Source organism: Mustelus asterias, chromosome 25, assembly GCF_964213995.1.
Source record: "Mustelus asterias chromosome 25, sMusAst1.hap1.1, whole genome shotgun sequence".
In the NCBI taxonomy this organism is placed as follows: domain Eukaryota; kingdom Metazoa; phylum Chordata; class Chondrichthyes; order Carcharhiniformes; family Triakidae; genus Mustelus; species Mustelus asterias.
Genome location: NC_135825.1, coordinates 28079690 through 28098429, shown reverse-complemented (window position 1 = coordinate 28098429; position 18740 = coordinate 28079690). Strand labels below are relative to the sequence as shown.

General features: G+C 41.6%; 1 protein-coding gene across 3 annotated transcripts in view; it reads right to left on the bottom strand.

Moving 5' to 3' along the window:
* LOC144511874 (TBC1 domain family member 22B-like) overlaps window positions 1-18540 on the bottom strand; it is a 322468-nt gene extending 303928 nt beyond the window's left edge. The window contains exons 1-2 of one of the 3 annotated variants that reach the window (XM_078242286.1): window positions 18238-18539; window positions 10694-10750 (exon numbers count right to left, since the gene is read on the bottom strand). In XM_078242286.1, coding sequence (XP_078098412.1) covers window positions 10694-10750; window positions 18238-18293 — 113 coding nt within the window. In that variant the 5' untranslated portion in view covers window positions 18294-18539. Of the gene's footprint in view, window positions 1-10693; window positions 10751-18237 lie in introns of all 3 variants that reach the window. The other 2 variants (XM_078242288.1, XM_078242287.1) reach the window with 2 other exon arrangements.
* Window positions 18541-18740: the final 200 nt, after the last annotated feature.

Sequence of the window (18740 nt, the reverse complement as noted above, 5' to 3'; positions counted from 1 at the left end):
AGGTCAGTCCAAAGTTTTTTGTTTAAAAATGTAACTGTCAAACCAGTTTTCTAAAACATTGGGCTGGATCTTGAGCACACATTCGCCAACCGCAAAATCGCTGGCAAGGCTCAAGATCCGGTGAAACCCAGAAATTGTAAATCTCACCATGAGATTGCGATCTCCTTGCGGCAACAATCTGGTTCATGCCCATAACGGGCAAGAACCTCATTTGCATTCATTTAAATTTAATTAAAGACCCCCTCCCCCTCACCAGATCTTCCCTCTTCACAAGATTTTTGTACCTCGCTGTCACAATGTCATGTCAATGAGGTTTACAACATGTTCAGACATGAACCTGTCGTGGGGTTCCCCCGGGGACGCAAAGGTCACCTGGCAGTGCAAGTTTAACATTTTTGTAGTTTGTTGCCATCCTCGTGGAACACCACTTCACCTACAGCCACTTCAAACACCCCTAATTTCTGTCTTGATGTCAGTCAGTTATCCATTATGCTCACTGATTCCATATTCTTTGAGCAATAGTTCACAGTAAATAAATTATTTTCAATTGGGTATAGAGGGGCAGTAATATTTCCATAATGAGACTGTAAAATCATAAGAAATTGGACCAAGAATGGGATATTCAGTCCCTTGAGTCTGCACTGCCCTTCTGTAAGATCACGATCGACCGGATTGTGACCCTAGCTACACTTTACTGTATGCCCCCCATAACCATCAACTCCCTTGATCAAAACATCAGCCTTGAATATATTCAATAACCCAGCCTCCACTATTCTCTGAGGAAGACGAATGACCCTCGAGACAAAAAATTCCTCTTCAACACCATCTTAAATGGGAGTCCCCTGATTTTTAGATTGTGCCCCCAGTGGGGTAACTTCCTCTCAGGATCTACCCATCAAGCTCCCTCAGAATGATATCTATTTCAAAAAGATTATTTCTCATTTTTCTAGACTTTGGAGCATAGGCCCAATTTACTCAGCAATTCCTCAGAAGACAACCCTTCACCCCAAGAATTAGCCTTGTGCAGTTGGCTCAAACCTTTTTAAACACATCACTTTTAGCATCAGAATGCAGCATGAGATCTACTCTTAAAAATTTGGTTTTACTAAACAACTCCCCCCCACCTCAAAATGTATTTATGCATAACGCTTGCCTATTCTTATTGTGGCACCTGTGCTTGCACACCATCTGAGTGTGCTGGGTCGTAGCTTGCAATGCCCAGTCCCATACAGTCCATCAGATGGGCATCTGTGAGAAGAGTGCAATAGTTGGACTTGATTATTATCCAGGAAAAAGCCACCTCACAGAGGTCTGTGGAACCAAAGTAGGCCTTCATCTTGAGCACACACCATCAGAAGAGGGTGTTTCGCTCTCTTTGCAAGTCCCCAAAAGTCTTTGCTCCTTGACCTAGCTTCCAGCACTATGTCATTTTGCATGGAGATGCTTCAGTTCTCCAATGTCCCCCGAAGAAAAGATTGAGACAAACAATGGTTTGTTCCATCTTGTTTAACTCCCGAAATTGTCTATTAAATTCCTTTTCCAATTTGTTCAGGTAGTCACAGAATTTGTTTAGATGGAACCCTTCTGTTTGACCTGTTGCTGGATTTTCTCCAGATTTGAGAAGTGCTCAGTAATTTTGTTCTTTCACTGGGAGGACCACAGGCCTAGTTTCAACTTGAATACATTTACACTGATCATGTGAGACAAGTCTGGTTCAGCTCATTCAATTTTGCGCTTACGTCCATAAGAAATGTCAAGTCAGGCAACCAGGCATTATCTGACAACTTGCTGCACACCTCGTTTCATGATTTAAGAAAGGTGACAATTTCAGGGATCAGATCTCTGGGGGACTTGTCCTCGACTTAACCACCTCACATTTCCATGCAGGATTAGCTCAACATTGGGTGGCATCAAATTTATCGAGTAACGATTTGAACAAGTGATGTTGCGGAGCTCTGGCACGAATTGAGTTGATGATTTCGACATCAACTGTCATAAAATGAGAAAAGTCAATAACCTTGCTTCACTAGCGCTTGTTGGTGGACAGCACAGTGGTAACTGACAAAAGAGGGGAATCCAGGATCATTTCTGCAAAGTACAACAAAGCCTGCATTCATACCCAGCATTGACGGTGCACCATTACTTGCAATCGAAATCAGTTTCTTGATTAGAATATTCTCAGCCGCATACCTTTTAAATTCGCTGTAGACATCCTCACCTCTTGTCACCTCTGAGTGGCAAAAGAGGAAGTCCTCCTTTGTTTTTACACAGTTGGATGCCACGCAAATAAAAACAATGGGCTGTATCCACCATGTCTACTGACTTATCAAACCGCAGTCAGAAACATTCATAGCCTGTTAAATCTTGGTGTTTTTGCTGAGATATCTCCTCAGGCAACAAATTCACCCTTCTGGCTGCTGTTAAAGCATCAACCAACATGCTCTTGATGGCTATCATAATTTCATCTTTGTTTATAAAGTATTTGAACAAGGTGTCAGCAGCGACCATCATAGCTTCCTTGATAACTTCGCCATCGGTGAACAGTTTCTTATATTTTGCCAGCTGATAGCTAAATGTGAAAAGATGTATTTTTGTTAGCGTTGCCTTTAGCCACAGGTTTTGAAAAGTTTGATTGTTTAGCTTGCAACATTGTCTTTAATTCCTCAACTTTCTTTATCCAGGTTTAAAGGGGAATTTTCTTGAAGTTTTGCATGCATTGTCTTGTGATGCCGTTCCAAATTAGAGTTTAGAAGAGAAAAACAGAATTACTTAAATGGAAAGAGATTGAAAAATACTATAGTAGAGGTGGATCTGTATCTAATACATGAATCACAAATTACTCAAAGCTTCACTCTGTTGACGATGGAGACAAATGGTCTTGTCTTTGACATTCCTGGTGGAAATGGTAGGTTTTTGCTCTCTTGAAAGTCCATGGCTCCTCGCTCATCGTTTTGTCTTCACCCAGCTTAGTTTACATTTTGGCACCTGCATTTCAGCAGTCAATGAGCTGATTCACTCGTCAATCACAAGTAGCCCGAGTTCCACATATTTTTGGCATTATTTGGCAGTCAATGAACAGATTTGCACATCATCATGACAACCCCAAATTCCACACATTTTTGGCGCAGTTCAGCATTCAATGAGCTGATTCATTCATCATCACAAGAAGTCAGAGTCCTGCGCATTTTCAGCAATGGATCAGCTGCCAATGACAATTGACTTTGAGACTCCAGGATTGACCTGTCAATCGCAAATGACTATTTGGAGACCACTAGCCTAATGAATCATCTCTGCGCTGCTTTTAATTGAAGCATACCCCCCTTTAAATAAAGAGATCAAAACCATACACAGGTCTCCAGATGTGGTCTTACCAATGCAACTGCAGCAATATTTCACTACTTTTATACTCTATCCATCTTGCAATAAGGCAAACATTCCATTAGCCTTCCAAGTACTTACATGCTAACTTTTTGTGATTCATGTATTAGATACAGATCCACCTCTACTATAGTATTTTTCAATCTCTTTCCATTTAAGTAATTCTGTTTTTCTCTTCTAAACTGAATAACCTATTTTCCCACATTATGCTCCATCTGCCAAATTTTTGTCCATTCACTAACCCTATCTATCCCTTTGCAAACTTTGTGTCCCCCTCACCTCTTACCGTAGCAGGTAAGACAGACGAACTTGGGGCCTTAATGCGCACGAGGAATTTGGATGTGGTTGCGGTGACAGAGACTTGGTTGAAAGAGGGACAGGACTGGCAGCTGAATATTCCAGGGTACAAGTGTTTTAGGCGAGACAGAGGAGGGGCCAAAAGAGGTGGGGGAGTAGCGGTATTAGTTGGAGAGCATATTACAGCGGTGCAGAGGGAGGACAATTCAGAGGGGTCGTGTAACGAGTCACTCTGGGTGGAGCTTAGAAACAGGAAAGGCGCAGTCACTATGTTGGGGGTGTACTATAGGCCCCCCAACAGCCCAAGGGAAGTGGAAGAATGGATATGTCAGGAGATACTGGATAGGTGCAGGAAAAATAGGGTTGTTGTAGTGGGAGACTTCAATTTCCCTGGTATAGACTGGAAATCGCTGACGGCAGGGACTCTGGATGGGGAGGAATTTGTAAAATGTGTACAGGAGGGTTCGTTGGAACAATATGTAGACAGCCCGACTAGAGAGGGGGCTATACTGGACCTGGTACTGGGGAATGAGCCCGGTCAGGTCTTCAAAGTTTTGGTAGGGGAACATGTGGCAAATAGTGACCACAATTCTGTTAGCTTTAGGATAGTGATGGAAAAGGATGAGTGGTGTCCCAAGGGTAAGGTGTTGGATTGGGGGAAGGCTAACTTTAGTGGGATCAGGCAGAAATTGGCAGCTCTTGATTGGGAGAGGCTGTTTGAGGGTAAATCCACATCTGGTATGTGGCAGTCTTTTAAGGAACAGTTGTTAGGGCTACAGGACAAGCATGTGCCTGTAAAAAAGAAGGATAGGAAGGGTAGGATTAGAGAACCGTGGATAACCAGGGAAATTGAGGGACTGGTCAAAAAGAAAAGAGAGGCGTATGTTAGGTCCAAGCAGCTAAAAACAGAGGGAGCTCTGGAGGAGTACAAAGAAAGTAGGAAAGTACTCAAACGGGGAATTAGAAGAGCAAAAAGGGGTCACGAAATGTTCTTGGCAGACAGGATTAAGGAGAATCCCAAGGCATTTTATTCATACGTTAGGAACAAAAGGGTTGTTAGGGAAAAAATCGGACCTCTCAGGGACAAAAGTGGGGACTTATGCTTGGAGCCCAAAGAAGTAGGGGAGATCCTAAATGAATACTTTGCGTCAGTATTCACAAAGGAGAGGGATGTGTTGACTGGGAGTGTCTCGGAGGGGAGTGTTGAACCGTTGGAGAAAATCTCCATTACAAAGGAGGAAGTGTTAGGTTTGTTAGAGAATATAAAGACTGACAAGTCCCCAGGGCCTGATGGAATCTATCCAAGGCTGCTCAGGGAGACGAGAGGTGAAATCGTTGGGCCTCTGACGCAAATCTTTGTCTCGTCACTGGACGCAGGTGAGGTCCCAGAGGATTGGAGGATAGCTAATGTGGTCCCATTATTTAAGAAGGGTAGGAAGGATAACCCGGGTAATTATAGGCCGGTGAGCTTGACGTCCGTGGTGTGGAAGTTGTTGGAGAAGATTCTTAGAGATAGGATGTATGCGCATTTAGAAAGGAATAAACTCATTAACGATAGTCAGCATGGTTTTGTGAGAGGGAGGTCATGCCTCACTAACCTGGTGGTGTTTTTTGAAGAAGTGACCAGAATGGTTGACGAAGGAAGGGCCGTGGATGTTGTCTATATGGACTTTAGTAAAGCGTTTGACAAAGTCCCTCATGGTAGGCTAGTGAAAAAGGTTGGATCTCATGGGATAAAGGGGGAGGTGGATAGATGGGTGGAGAACTGGCTTGGTCATAGAAGACAGAGGGTGGTAGTGGAAGGGTCTTTTTCCGGCTGGAGGCCTGTGACTAGTGGTGTTCCGCAGGGCTCTGTATTGGGACCTCTGCTGTTTGTGATTTATATAAATGATCTGGAAGAAGGAGTAACTGGGGTGATCAGTAAGTTTGCGGACGACACAAAACTGGCAGGACTTGCAGATAGTGAGGAACATTGTCAGAGGCTACAGAAGGATATAGATAGGCTGGAAATTTGGGCAAAGAAATGGCAGATGGAGTTCAATCCTGATAAATGCGAAGTGATGCATTTTGGTGGGAATAATGTAGGGAGGAGCTACACGATAAATGGCAGAACCATAAAGGGTGTAGAGACGCAGAGGGACCTGGGTGTGCACGTCCACAGATCTTTGAAGGTGACGTCACAGGTGGAGAAGGTGGTGAAGAAGGCATATGGCATGCTTGCCTTTATAGGACGGGGCATAGAGTATAAAAGTTAGGGTCTGATGTTGCAGATGTATAGAACGTTGGTTCGGCCGCATTTGGAATACTGCGTCCAGTTCTGGTCGCCACACTACCAGAAGGACGTGGAGGCTTTGGAGAGAGTACAGAGGAGGTTTACCAGGATGTTGCCTGGTATGGAGGGGCTTGGTTATGAGGAGAGATTGGGGAAACTGGGGTTGTTCTCCTTGGAAAGACGGAGGATGAGGGGAGACTTAATAGAGGTGTATAAAATTATGAAAGGCATAGATAGGGTGAACGGTGGGAAGCTTTTCCCCGGGTCGGTGGTGACGTTCACGAGGGGTCATAGGTTCAAGGTGAAGGGGGGGGGAGGTTTAACACAGATATCAGAAGGACATATTTTACACAGAGCGTCGTGGGGGCCTGGAATGTGTTGCCGTGCAAGGTGGTGGAGGCGGACACACTGGGAACGTTTAAGACTTATCTAGACAGCTATATGAACGGAGTGGGAATGGAGGGATACAAAAGAGTGGTCTAGTTTGGACCAGGGAGCGGCGCGGGCTAATTGTTCTTTGTTTCTCGTTTCAAGGCTTCATTCTATGATCATCTTGCTGGTGCCAGTACAGAGCGAGACTGCGGATAGTTGGGAACCTGTCTCGGGGGCAGGGAATTCAGATGGTGTTCGTAAAGCAGAAGTGGAAATGAATAGGGTTGGGAAGCATTTTCTGATCAGGGCCAGTGTGATCTCCTGGACTCGTTTCGATCGCCACAGGGGGTCGGAGAGGAATTTCCCAGATTTTTTTTTTTCCCCATATTGGCCCTGGGGTTTTCACTCTGGGTTTTCGCCTCTCCCTGGAGATCACATGGTCTGGAATGGGGGGGTGGGGGTGAGTTAATAGGTTGTGATGAACAAAGCATCGTAGCTGTGAGGGACAGCTCGGTGGATAGGATATTAGGATGTAGATAGGCTGGAAAATTGGGCGGGGATCCTGGATTCAGGATTCAATCCTGGACCGGGGAGCGGCGCGGGCTTGGAGGGCCGAAGGGCCTGTTCCTGTGCTGTATTGTTCTTTTGTTCTCACAACCTGCTTTCCTACCCACCTTTCTATTGTCGGTGAATTTAGCTACAATCTACTCCGTTCCTTCATCCTAGTCATTGATATAGTTTGTAAATAATAACAGTACATAAACAGAAAATGTACTATGGAATACAGCAGCTTAAAATCCAATCTAACACTGTTACATCTAGTGTGCAAAGATTTGAGGAATAGATGTGCATATAAGGCAAAGATCAGATTCTGTCTGTGCTGATGGATGTAAAGCCGTTAGAGTCAACATGCGTAGAAAACAACCGAACAGAGCACTTAAGGGAGTAAATAATCCCCAAGTGTGTGTGGTGGTCCATACTTTTTAAATACTCTCACAGCAGTAGGTCCATGGCCAGAAGTGTGTGCAGTCAGACACACAACTGGAATGCAGATATTTAGATGTTCTCATCATTACTCCAAATCCATCATGCATAATAAACAAACAAATTTGAGTATGAATCACTGCATGGTACTACAGAAACAATTGCATCATAAGAATCTCTACGCTAGAAAAGCAGTAGCACTCAAAAAGTAGACTTAGTATTATAAATGCTTTGTTCTCTTTGTGCAAATTTCTACAACATGATTGTTGCTAAACTGAATTTGAAAACTCAGTGGCAAATCTCAGTCATGGGCAACAACACATTTGGGGAGCCAAGATCAATACTGACTGAGGATCCAACACAACATGCGCCCAATTTAAAAAAAACCTGCTTCTGCCAGAATAGAGTGTGGGATACCTTGGTAAATTGGAATCACTCTATTCAAATTCACTGTGTGAACTTCAACATTTGACTTTTTTTTTCCTTATTCCTTCACAGGGTGAGGGCATTGCTGCGGAGATTGGCATTTGCTACCCATCCCTAATTACCCCTGGAACTGATTTGCTTGCTCAGGCCATTTCAGAGGGCAATTGAGAGTCAACTACATTGCTGTGGGTCTGGAATCACGTTTAGCTCAAATCAGTTAAGGATGGCAGATTTCCTTCCCCAAGGGGGGACTGGTGACAACTGATGATAGTTGAATATTTGAATTTAGAGTTGAATTTAAGTTCCACCAGCTGTCTTGATGGGATGTGAACCCATGTCCCCAGAGCATTCGCCTGGGCCTTTGGATTACGTTACCTACATGCCACCATCTTCCCTGTTAGTTGCAAGTCACTTTCTGGTCAATAATGTTCCTTAAGCTCCCAAGGCACCGGTGGCCAAATGAACAGGCGGAGTCCAGTGTCAGCACCCGTTACATCCAACTGTGTTTCAGGAAACCACACAAGCTATTTCTCTGTTTTTCCAACCTGATTAGTTTCACTTCATTCACTGGCAATGCTGCAATATAAAGCTATTTTCTGGCTACATTATTAGTGTGCTTCATCTCCAACTTCAGAAAATTACTCTACTTTATCTGGATGGCTTTCTCCCATCTACAGATAACATCCTTATCCCCTCTTTAACTAACGTTGCCAATTTAGTATCAATGAATACTCAATTAGGGGCAGCTTCTGTTGTGGAATATCCATTAAAAACTCAGGCTGAGATTAGCCAATTTCTTTCAAAAGGGAGCCTCTTCATTCATCAGATTAGGCCAAGTTTGAAGGCAGGTGTGGACATTATTATGCTAGTCAGTTCCCAAATCATTGAAACTCCAATAGGCCAAAAAATAATGAAGTCTTTTCCCCACAGAGAATCAAAAAGGTCAAGTGCAATATTGATCTTAATTCCTTCTCTGTGGTGCTGCAAACCTGCTAAAAATTCTTCAAACCTTCCAGTTTCCAAAAACAACATTAATTTATTTTCCTCCAAATTGTCCTGCAGTGCATTTGACCAATGAAAACACTTAATTAACATTCTGAAATTCAGTGGTGCTGAATTTATTATATTTAGTTTAAATAAAAACTAGGCAAACCTCTCCACTTATACATTCCAAGATTTAACTTGTATAACATTACTGCTTCAACACAAAATTGCCAAAATGACAATTCTAGACAACATGGGCTGGATTTTGAGAACAGAGTAACAAAACAAATAGGAACAGAAGTAGGCTGTTTGGCCCCTTGAGCCTACTGCACCATTCAAAAAAATCATAACTCTATTTTCCTATTCACCCCCCACATAATCCTCGCCTCCCTTGTAGATCAAGTCCAACAAATTTTGCCACTGCCTTCTGGATCACAAAGTCAGGATCAAACGGAGGTCCCTCACATGCCAGGAGCAACATCAGCGAAGTAGTCTTCCCAGAGGGGACCTTTGAGCTCACCATCAGCAGATGGACTCTCCATTCTGCCAAACCAGGAGACCAAAAGCTCAGAAGCTTCGGCAACCCCACCAGGAGAGGTGGACGCTGCTGAGACAAGACATGAACCACAGGCTCTCTGGATTGCATTGCAGGGATTATAAATCAGAATCTGGGCTGGTAAATCAGGCAGGGTGGAGGGGAACCCCTCAGCTGGAGTGCTATCAGCTGCAATGATGGCCTTTTCAAAATGCAACCACCTCACTTAGCAACCTGGAACCTCTGGCTCCAACGGTCCCCAGCCTGTTACATGGAAGCCACCTCTACTGAGAGGGTTGTAATCATATGTGGTGGCAGAGTGGCTGCAACATTGGGCCTTAACTATGCAAACTAGCTGCCCGCCCCCATGGAGCCAGCAGCTAACTTTGCTTGCTTACCAACCCACCAAGAATGTTGAGGAGCTTTCCCATCATGGTCCCCTGCTATTCTGTCCCCATGTTCCTCATTCTCCAAGCCTGTCACCTTGGGGTTGGGAAAATGCAGACCTATATTAAAGCATGCATACTAGTCATGATTTTCAGGTAAAATTGCATATTGAAAATAAGTCACACCGAACTTAAACGAGTGACAGTCACAGAAAATGTCAAAGTAGCATGCATAAACTTTTCTCAAAAATTTACAAATCTTCACGGTATATTAAAAAAATCTCAAAAAGTGAGTTGAAAGAAGTAGATCTTGAGTAAAGAAAGTAACACATTCATACATTCTGGCTCTGTACACTACAGCCAAGATAGATGCTGTAGATAGATTACTTCATGTTGCCAGTTTAACATTCGGGCTAGAGAGCAAGTGTAGGGAAGCCTTGCAACATTTCATTCAATACCATTTTTAATTTAAATAACACACTGCAGCAATACCATCCACCAACAGAGATATAACAAAGAGACAGATTTAAGCAAGTTAAATTCTAGCATTTAAATCTGCTATCCAGTGAACATTTCTGGTACCAACTTCTAATTCAAATATATTGTTCTCTGAACAGGAACCGAATAGCAATCTTAAATTTCCAATGCTGCTGAAAATGGCACTTCAACACAAACTGCATATAACAGCAACAAAACTGATAATGAGCACCATCACACCATGAAATACACACATCTTGTACTGCAGAAGTTCTATTGCCAAAATACTTGTGTTTTAATTGTTAATCAATAATATTTGGTCTGACCTCTCAAAGTAGGCTTCACAATAAGAACCATTAATTAATTACAGTTGAGCTTCTGACCCACTGATTTGAGCTTAGAACAAATCAATTAGGTTATCCTTGTATTTTTCTATTCTTGTACAATAAAGCACAATCCTAGGTCCAATGCATATTTACTATAAATCAATTCCTCTGTCACTTGACAAAGCTATGGCCACATTAACAGGAAGAAGGTGATTCAAAGTAAAAAACAGAACAACGAATTATACTGCCAACCTACTTTTTGTGTAGCCGGGGATCAAATGGAGGATGTTGAGCTCCATAAACTTGTTGTATACTAAAGGAAACAAAAGAGAAAGACATGCCATATAAGTGTAAAAAATGAATTTAAAAAGCATCATCTACACTTCATATTGCAGATCTGAGGAAAAATTCCAAGTGATATCATTCATGAAGTGTATAGTATTTAGTGATGTGTACATACAAGGTCTTTGAAAATGTAGAAAAGAATTACAAGTCAACCCAATTGTCAAGAGACAGCACAAATGCTACTATTCTCCTGACAATGACCCTTGCTTCAGAATACGATAAGAGTACAGCTTCAAATAAACAGTAACAGGTCAATCACAGTGCAGAGAAACAACAGACATAAGATGTGTAAGTTACAGCTCTGAAAAAACGTAGTCCAGAATGAAATGAATTGAGTTGAATGTGTTCTCCCTTCAAATGCACTTCAGTTCTGACACTGGGCACCAATAAGATTACCAACTCTTTACACAAGTCAGTTTTAAATTTCATGATATAAATGACAATTCCATGCAACTGTCAACAGAAATTAATAAGAATCCCAGATGACTAGGAATGACATGACAAAAAAAAAAGGAAGCAATCTTGTCAAAAGATCAGAAAACTAAAATGCCGCCCAGAATCCTCTACAGCCAATACGTTTTTTGATACAGGAATTTTACCAATGACAGATAGTTATTTCAAATATCACCGCTTAGACCATTAACAGAAAATAATGCCTGATGCCATAGATTAGAGATTTTCAGTTACAAAGAAATTTACGATTTTGAGAAAGATATTCACAGGTATGTTATTAAATCAATTTAAATGGCCACCTCAAATCCCCACCTCATAGAACCCATGCTTTCCACTTGTTGAGTCAAGGAGCACCACCAACATCAAGAAATGTCAAGGAGCAAACAACAGTCCTCCTAGCCAAGCCCAGTGATAGACCAGGAAGTTGCCTCCAAGGTTCTCTCTCAATATTATAAGAGAAATACCAAACAAGCCAAAAATGAAGCAGTACCCGTACTCAGTTACGTCACTCTTGTGCATTACCCAGAGATTGTTTTTTTACATTGCCAGAGCTCCAGGTGTGTGTTAGACAGGGGATACCCCATGAAATGGAAGTAACAAAAAATTATAAAGTACAGTTTGCAAAATTGTGGGAGTGAAGATGAGAAAAGAATCAGAAATAATTTAATTAGCTAAGCAAGGAAGTGGAGTTCAGTTTGTAGAGAGAAATTTTTAAAAATTAAAACTTTAAGAGTATGAAGAAAGCAGGTTACATTATGGTGTTATACTTCATTATCAAGTCACTGATGCTAATCCCCAACTTACATAATAGTCACTTGCTTTGGCCAATATGTTACAACTCGTTGTGTGTGTCAATCACTGTTAACACCAAGGCCCTATTTACCTAAAGCTGATCATTCTGACTCTTCAGCAGGAAAAAATCAGCTCCTTCTAAAATGCGCCAGAACATTTCTTCCTTGGCTGACAAATCACAACAAACTCCTCGGTCTCCAGTTTCCCAATTCACAGTGCAGCCATAAAGACAATTACACCTAATTCACGTCTGCCACAAACAAGACTGGCAATTAGTTAACGGTGAGTCACTGTTATCTGTCAATATCAAATAAACACAACCACTGAAAATTCAATGACAAATTTTAAACAACTAGTCACTTTCTCTGTCTGTTTGACAATGTTCCAAATCTGGGACAAGGAGCAGGTGATAAACTGACATACTGTCACTGTATAATAAATTGGTCAATAGTCAATAGCAAACTTTCCATCACATTGTGATGTCACAAAACCAGGCCACAGAAACAACCATACCTACGAGGCCCATATTCACTATAAAATGGGAACTAAAGGAGGGAAATTAAATGTCAAAATTGAAGTAAAACCACAAATGCAGAACACAAAATAGAAATCCTTTATTCCTTTGAGAAAGTACTTGCTATACGGCCTTAGTGAGCTGCTTAATACATCTGCTTTGCTGCTGTAAAAAGTTGCAAGCTGTTTATCATCAGAAGTTCCTAGCTTAATGAAAACTAACTTGTAAAAGAAACAAACATCATAGTCATTAAAAAAAGGAGACTGACTTTGATCTTCAGTAACTGCAAAAATACTTTTATTAGCCAGAGACCAGCATTCTCAGTTAAAGCAACACTAAACTCTTCAATTAGTAGCTACAGTAAGTCAGGATTTGACTCAAATTATTTTGTTAACAATTCATAACTTCCTATTCCGACTGCATTATTCTGCCTAAACAATCAATCATATTGCAGTGAAGGAGCAGAGAAAGTCCTTTTGAAAACACAGCAATTTCCAAACAAATTGCATATATTCTAAACCCAAGTTTTAAGTTTAAGTATATTTATTAGTGCCACAAATAGGCTTACATTAACACTGCAATGAAATTACTGTGAAAATCCTCTAGTCGCCACACTCCAGCGCTGTTTGGGTACACTGTGGGAGAATTAAGTGTGGCCAATGAATCGAACCAGCACATCGTTTGGAATGTGGGAGGAAACCGGATCACCCGGAGGAAACCCAGAGAGACGGGGAGAAAGTGCAAACTCTGCACAGACAGTGACCGAAGCTGGGAATTGAACCTGGGTCTCTGGCGCTGTGAGGCAGCAGTGCTAACCACTGTGCCACCGTGCCGCCAGTAAACCTACGCCATGGCTAAAGCTAAGCAGCAATGAGAAAAACCTCATTGGGTCAACGTTGAAGTGTTGCAAAATATTCAAAGGCCGCAATTTATTTATCTGCTTGTTTCCAACCAAAGCAACTACACACTGATTCTGATGGCTGCAGACAAAACGTTTAGCAGTTCACCACAATTTTACAATAAAACCAAAACTAAAATGAAGAATCATTGAAGCAACAAATCAACTATTTCATTTGACATATGATCATCAGCAACAGCAAAGGTCTCTACAGATACCAGCTTCACTGAGCTAATGTGACATAGGACACTTAAAACAATAATTTTATACCGGGAATATCAGCTACATTTTAATGAGGAAATGGATCATAACAAGCAAGAGATCAATTAGGAAAAATTACTAAATAAATTGTTAGTAAATGCTTCTCCAGACAGCAGTTTTATTATTTTTTCACATCTTGGTACCATTCTGATCGCGGTTTTAATTCTAAAATTGCCCATGAAGAGTTTTCACATTTAAGCTTTTTTATTTTTAAAAATGTGCCAAGTGACTTATTCCTGCCAATAATTTAGATTTAAAACATTTCTGCAAAATGTTTGCAATAGGCACCTCAGATTTTAATGATTTGTATGATGAACTATTTAAATTTATTGCTTCATTGTAGTGATTAAAAGAATGCTCATATCCTTGTTCTGTACAGTTCTCAGCATGTTACATTTAAATGAAGTCAAATAAATCCAAAGAGTAAGACATGTAACAAGCTATTTAAAATCCAAACATGCAGAAGTAAAATCATTTAACACAACCATGACTTTAAGAGTGATGAGTCATTGTTACATGGAAACACTCAATTGCCAATTAAACAAATGGAATCTTACAAATAAATGCTCTTCTTTGATACAGAGGAAACAAATTGTTTTACAGAGACACAGTCAGTTCCCAGTATGTTCAATCTCAACAGATAACTGAAGTCTAACTGCAGCACATCAACAGGGCAGGTAAAATTGGACCCAAGACCACTGTCCATTTGTACTAAGCTTACTGCACAGCTTCAGATATTGACTTGCATTTTCTGCATCTACATTGTCCCCATCACTTACAGTTCTCTGGCTGAGGAATATAAGACAATAACCTATTTTCAGCCTCTAATTTTATAACATTAAGTTTAAAAGCAGGCTTGATTAACTGAAATTCAAATGTTTCCCAAGATTTAGTAGCTTACTACTATGCATACAGTACATATACCACCATAAGCTTCGATCAAATTCAACACGTACTGGAGGAAATAACAGACCACACATACTTTGCACTGTGGAAGTGTAGACAAAACTATTTTCTAAAGGGGTTTAAGGTGGCAAGCCAAATTTCCAGGTTTGGGGCCGGGGGGGGGGGGGGGGGGGGGGGGGGGCCTTCTGTACTGTAGGGGTTCTATGGAATAATAAGGTAGAAAAACCCACCAGTTCCATTAGCATCTGCATGGAGTGAAAAGAAAGTCAACAACTGAGTCTGTACGACTCTTCTTCAGAGCTAAAGGGAGGAAGAAATGTGTTGGATTCTATACTGTATAAGCTGGGACAAGAGCAGAAAGTCAGTAATTCGTGGGAGCTAGGAGAGATTGCAACAAAGCAAACTGAAGAACAAGTGACAGACGGTCCGTTGTGGAAGTGGGAAGGGAGTGAGGGTTTTTGCACTGGGACAAAAAATGTTTGGGGTACAGTAAAGAAAGTTAAGATGGCGGAGCATGGTCAGTGTAAAGTTGATGAACTCAATGTTGAGTCCTGAGGGCTGTAATTGGAAGATGAGGTGCTGCTCCACCAGTTTGCACTGGGCTTCACTGGAGCATTGCAGCAGGCCCAAGATGGGCATGACAGCAAGATACGAAGTTGAATTAGCAAGTGACAGGAAGATTGGGATTATGTTTATGGGCTGAGCAAAGGTGCTCCACAAAGCAGTCACCCAGTCTGTATTTAGTCTCCCCAATGTAGAGATCATCACATTGGGAACAGCAAATGCAGTAGACCAAATTGAAGTGCAAGTGAAATGTTGCTTCACTTTAAGGGAGTACTTGGGGCCTTGAACGGTGAGGAGGGAGGAAATAAAAGGACAGATGTTGCAGCTTCTGCAATGCAAGGGAAGGTGGCATGGAACAAGGAGCAGAAGTTGGACGTGATGGAGGAGTGGACCAGGGGAAGGAGGGATCCCTGTAGTATGCTAACTGGGGGTGGGAGATGTATTTCGTAATGACATCATGCTGGAGTTGGCGGAAGTGGCAGAGGATGATCCAAAGAACTTCTGTCTTTATCTGCTTGAAGCAAGCAGCTGGTAAGCGTACCTAGGTGCATAAAGAAAGGCCAAGGAACATGTCTATATCTGCGTGACTGCATCAGATGGGTTTAAACTTCAGATTCAAAATTATTGTGCTGCATGGCTCATATTTCACATATTGTCAGTGTCATATGAGTAACAACAACGTAGCTCCACAATTGTCACCTTACCATAACATAACTAGCACATCAGAGAGAGCTATTGGACTGTGTAAGAGTTAATGCCAACTTGAAAGATAAATTTCTTTTTGACAAAATGTCTCCAATTAGAGCTGAATTATGAAAATTTGGAAGTCACAAAAATCATGCTACCAATTAATTTTCCAGATGTTTCCAAAGCCACCCAAATGTTCAACACTAATGAGCTAATTAAGTGTAATACAGAAAACATCTTCCAGGGTGACCTTGCTATCACAATTATAATCATAGCTAGAAAGATTAAAATTTGAAATAAATTCTTAGAAAAATAAAGGTGGGAAAATAAAATAATTCAGTTAATTTATTGATGCAGTTGCATTGCAATTAAGCAGCTCAGATTCCTCAGTCAAAGTATATTTTCAGTGCAATGCCAAAACCAGGCTTAGAAAATTGTACTTGCTGTGTTAACTTACCTGGAGATTACCTAAATACATCAAAGTGTAAAAAGCCCAACTGCACTATAGGAACATATAACAGTCAGAATCAGCATCCGGTAGACATCAGCATGCAGATGGGCATTTCTGAATTTAGAAGTTCCAACAGCATATATTATTCATTTGCAATTAGAACTTTGGAATACAGGAGAGCTTTACATGATCTAGAATCTGTTATCTACAGTGTAAATTCACCCTATAATCAAGGTATATTTACTGAAAACGGGCCACAGTGGTAATACAACCAGTAGTAAAAATAAGCATCAAGAAATTAAGTTCGTTAAATTGACTTTCCATTTGTTTCGCTTATCTGTAAATTTATCAGTTTCACAAAGGTAATGATAAACCACGAAATTTGACAGGTCAGATTACAGAAGAATGTTTCAATTGCTTGAAAGTACCAGCATTGAGGGTTGAACACATTTGACATGTTTTGCAAAACTAGATAAATTCCCATCAGCTGTGCAATGTGATTTGACATTTAATATTCATCCAAAAAACTAAACATTAAATCATACAACAAAAGGACAGTTTTGCTTAAAATTAAATATAAAATTGAAGAAAATGTAATTACGGACAGTCTTCCAATATAAACAGCTGATTGGAGAATGAACACAAACGTCAGATGTAGAAAAAAAGAGGATATATAATATGAAATACTCTGATACATGCCATTTTGATTTAAAATGCTCAGATATTTTAACAGGATTTACCTATGTCATTGGAAAAGAATAACCTTGAAAGGAGATGGTGAGCAAGCAGGAAAATAATATTTGACCAACTGGCTAATATGGAGATGGCCGAGGCTGGGGAAACTTAGCAGGTCAGAGCTTTGTCAGAGCTCTAACGAAGGGTCATTCTGACTCGAAACGTTGGCTCTATTCTCTCTCCACAGATGCTGACTGATCTGCTGAGTTTCTCCAGAATTTTCTATTTTTCTTTTCGATTTCAGCATCCACAGTATTTTGCCTTTATGTTATGGAGATGGCCTATGTTGTGTACTTTTGATTTCTGGCCAAATATGATTGCTTTTTACAGGCAAGAGGAGCCCAATTCATTTATCAGCTTGACATCTCCAACATTGAACCAGCCATTTCAAAAGTTACATGTTGATGCAAACACAACCCGATTTTAATCAAACTCAAAAGAGGAAAACCAAGAAGATAGCTAAGGGTTAGCAATAGAGAGTTGGCCAACTACAGCTTCTAGCAAGGATACTCGCACCAAAATGGAAATTACCATCACTGTGTGAAGTTTGAACAGCACTGAAAATGTGCACAGAAACTAGAAGCATGAGTAGGCCATTCAGTCCTTTGTGCCTGCTCCACCATTCATTTTGATCATGGCTGATCAAAATCAATATCCCGATCCCCCTTGCCCCACATACCTTGATCCCTTTAGCCCCAAGAACTATATCTAATTTCTTCTTGAAATCAGACATTTTGGCCTCAACTACTTTCAGTGGTAATGAATTCCGCAGATTCACCACCCTCTGGGTAAAGACATTTCCCCTCACTTCTGTCCGAAAAGGTTTATCACTTATCCTCAAACAATGACCCCTAGTTCTGGACTCCCCCACCATCAGGAACATTCTTTCTGAATCTACCCTGTTAGAATTTTAAGTTTCTAAAAGAAAAAGAGCAGAGCTGACAAAACATTTCCAAGTGAGTGCATCAAGCAGGTGTTGCCTTGTGCCTCTTCCTCTGTTTTGCTAAGCTCGGCACTGGGTGCAGAAATAAATATGGGGAATTGAGGGGGGGAGGGGGGTTGGAAATGACAACCCTGCAAACGCAAAGAAGCAAATGGCACACAGCAGGAAGATCAGCGAGGCTGGAGAGAAAGGTGCAGTAGCAGCAGCAGGGAATTGAGGCTGTCCCGGACTCAGTAAGCGCTTGCACGAACCTTCCGGGAACCTTGGTGTTCCGCTTCCAGAACTGCCTCCTGCCATCGCTCGCCATCACCTCCCCCTTTCCCCCCCTGACAGGGCCGGCCGGCCGCTTTACAACCGCTTCGACCCCGAAAAGGCGGCTGAATTTTTAATAAAGCACATTTAAACGAAAATTTGCACCGCCAAACGGACTGTTTGACGACGTCGCCGCCGGGAAAGGTTAAAATCGGAAATAAATTCTGAAAACTCTACAGTCAGCCGCCATCTTGGCGTCCGGAGCGACGCTGCCTCCCGATTGGCCCCGCCCCCAGCAACCCGGCTGTCCAATCCGCCGCCGCGGTATTCAGAAGTGGGACGTCTCCTTGGCGACGCCATGGGTTGATTGACAGGCGGATTCAGGCAGATGTCCACAGAGCAGAGACCTGGAACCCCAGCATCCCTGTCACAACAACACTGAATTACACCTCAATACAAGATGGAGAGATTAGATTGCTTGCAGCTATCAATGTTGACAGGT